Below are 2,904 nucleotides of genomic sequence, written 5' to 3' on the forward strand. Positions count from 1 at the left end.
CAGCTTGAGCATGGGCTGAGCCAGGGACTTCCCCAAGGTCACAGTGACCTCCTTCAGTGCCCCCCTGAAGCCCCACCCACTCTCCAGCCTCATTTTCCCCACGGGCACCTGAAGGGGCCAAGGGATTCTTCCTGGGGGAGAAATGAGGGGCGGGAGGCTGGTGGGGCTGACAGTGGCCTGACCCCCACCTAAGCCAGCTGGGGTGGANCTCTGCACCTCCAGCCCCAGCCGCTAAGCCCCCTGCGCCCGAGTCCCGATCCCCGTCCCGATCCCCCGGCAGCCTCTTAACCCACCGGGGGCCAATTAGCTAATTGGGGCCTGAGACCAGAGCCGCTCGTTAATGATGAAGCAATTAGGCATTAGGGACCCCCCTCGTGCCCCCCTCCCCAGAGCCCCGGGCCCCAGGGGGCCTCGGGAAGCACCCCCACCCCCGCGGCCCGGGCTCACCCACCTCTCGGGCGCTCGGGCCTGGGCCTCCCCCCTGCCGTGGCCTCACCGCCCCCCGCCAGGCTCAGTCTCCCCTCCTCTCCGGCCCCAAGCTCCTTGGGTCGGGGGCGGGCAAACCAGCCTCAGGGTCTCTGCCCTTGAACCTGCTCTGGCTCTTGGACCACTGCCTCTGGGACAGTCTTGTCATCTACCCGTCCCCCAAACTGGGCCCAGGGGGTCGCCGGCTCCTCCCTCTTCCCCGGACCTTCTCCCCCAGGAGTGCTCCCCCCCAACTGCCATCCCCGCAGCCTGACCAGGCCTCCCCTCCTGCCCCCTAGAGATATTCGCCCAAAATGCCATCTGATTACGTCCCTCCCCCGCTCCACAAACTCCCATGGCTCCCTGGTACCCTCTCCTCCACACACACTTGTGTCCCGAATTTTAGCCACTTCCCCGCCCACTTGATTACTTCCCACCCTCTGTCCCCCCGCCCCGACTTGTGTCACCAGGCTGAGGCACCCGACACTCTCTATCCTATTTCCTGGCTGTCTGTCTCCCCTACAAGGGCGTCAGCTCCAAGACGTGTGTCTGTTTTGTTCTCCGCCGTGAACGGTCCCTGGGACGCTGTAAGTGCTCAGTAAGGTTCCTCCAAACCTGGCGAAGAAGCCCCTCGTCCCTGCCGTCACCTCTCAGAACCTCAGCTTCCCCACCCCCGTCAACATCCGTGGATCTAAGAGGCCCTTTTTCTGGCCCCAGCTGCTGAAAGCAGTTAACAGTGGACATTCATTGAGCACTTACTGAATGCCATTCCCTGTGCAGTGCTCCCTCCTTTCATCAGCTCACTGTCCCACGAGAGCCCCGCCGCCAGGCCAGTCCTGTCACTCTTCCACAGCTAGGGAAACTGAGGCCCAGAGAGGGGAGGCCCTTGGTGTCCCCCCCTGTGAGGGGAGCCAGACCCAGGCCGATGGCCTCCCCCCACACACATCCCTCTGGAGTCCCAGCCTTCCTCCCCGCCCCCCCTTACCCTCCCTCTGCAGCTCAGAGCCGCCGGGGCCTGGGCGGGAGGGGCCGCCTCAATTAATCACCTCGCACTAATCTTCCCTTCTCCGGACCCCAACCCGCTCGGGTCCGGCAGGGCCAGGCCAGCCGCAGACACGCTGGGCCCGCTGGGGCGGGGGCCGCGTGGATCCTGGGGCCGTCGAGGGGCTGCTGAGGGTGGTGAGTGCTGGGCCGGGGGCTGAGAGTGGGAGCTGGGGTGCAGAGAGCCCCCCAGGATGGAGGACTGTGGGGGCAGCGTCCCAGCCTCCTCCCTTCCTGGGGGTCCTCGACGCAAGGAGAGATGGACAGACAGACCAAAGCAGACGTGGAGGTAGAGGCTTGAGAGGGAAGGAGGGGACGCAGGGAGAGGGAGAGGGAGAGGGTCCCGGAGGGACAGGGGCGGGGCGGACAGGGAGAACCCAGGACCTGCTGCCTCACCGGCTGCCCTCCTGCCCTTCCCGCCAGGTGGGGGTGAGAAGCCATGTTCCTGAGCCCGGGCGAGGGGCCCGCGGCGGAGGGCGGGGGGCCGGGCCCGGGCGAGGACGCCCCCAAGAAGAAGCACCGGAGGAACCGCACCACCTTCACCACGTACCAGCTGCACCAGCTGGAGTCGGCGTTCGAGGCCTCCCACTACCCGGACGTTTACAGCCGCGAGGAGCTGGCGGCCAAGGTGCACCTGCCGGAGGTGCGTGTGCAGGTGAGGGCGCCCGGCAGCCCAGGGAAGGGGCCCTCCGGGCACACAGGCAGGCGGGAAACCGGGAAGGCTTCCCGGAGGAGGAGATGTGGGACTGAGACCTTGGCGCTGGAGTAAAAGGTTGCCAGTCAGGAAGGGGGAAGGGTTGGGGGGCCCGGCTGGCTCAGCAGGTAGAACGTGTTAGTCAACTCTTGATCTCAGGGTTGTGAGTTCAGGCCCCACGTTGGGTGTGGAGATTGCTTAAAAATAAAATCCTTAAAGTGAAAGGAGGGAGCGCAAGCAGGCGGGCCTGGAGTGGCCCTAGGCGCGCGAAGCAGTGTGCAGAGGTGTGGAAGGTCACCCTGGGGTGCTTCCGTCGGGCTGGGTGCGGCGGGTGGAAGAGGAGTTCGACGGCGGCTGAGGAACAGCTTGTCAAGGGCATCGGATGCTGAGCTGAGCGGCTGGGACTCAGTGCCCGGGGCCGAGAGGGGCCGAGGAGGCGGGGGGGCGGGGACTCAGCCGAGGGGGGCTGAGTTTCAGAAAAGGCTCCAGGTTGATATGATGGGGGGCGTGGGGCACCCTTCTCTGGGGGGGCGTCCCCACGAGGCGGGTATGCCGGCGCGGCAGCAGGTGAGACTGAGGCGAGACAGAACCCCCCCAGCGCGGAGCCCCGAGGGAGGACGCCGGCGCAGGGAGGGGCGGGCTGGCTCGTCCCCAAGACCCTGAACCGGGGGCCCCCCTCCTGCCACCTCCAGGTGTGGTTCCAG

At 66.6% G+C, this 2,904-nt stretch overlaps 1 protein-coding gene across 1 annotated transcript in view; it reads left to right on the forward strand.

Moving 5' to 3' along the window:
- Window positions 1-1,945: 1,945 nt before the first annotated feature.
- The window catches only part of RAX2 (retina and anterior neural fold homeobox 2), a 1,439-nt gene continuing 480 nt past the window's right edge, over window positions 1,946-2,904 (forward strand). The window contains exon 1 of the mRNA XM_077751776.1: window positions 1,946-2,161. Coding sequence (XP_077607902.1) covers window positions 1,946-2,161 — 216 coding nt within the window. The remainder of the gene's footprint in view (window positions 2,162-2,904) is intronic.

This window comes from Crocuta crocuta, unplaced genomic scaffold (assembly GCF_008692635.1).
Source record: "Crocuta crocuta isolate KB4526 unplaced genomic scaffold, BGI_CrCroc_1.0 scaffold110, whole genome shotgun sequence".
Classification (NCBI taxonomy): domain Eukaryota; kingdom Metazoa; phylum Chordata; class Mammalia; order Carnivora; family Hyaenidae; genus Crocuta; species Crocuta crocuta.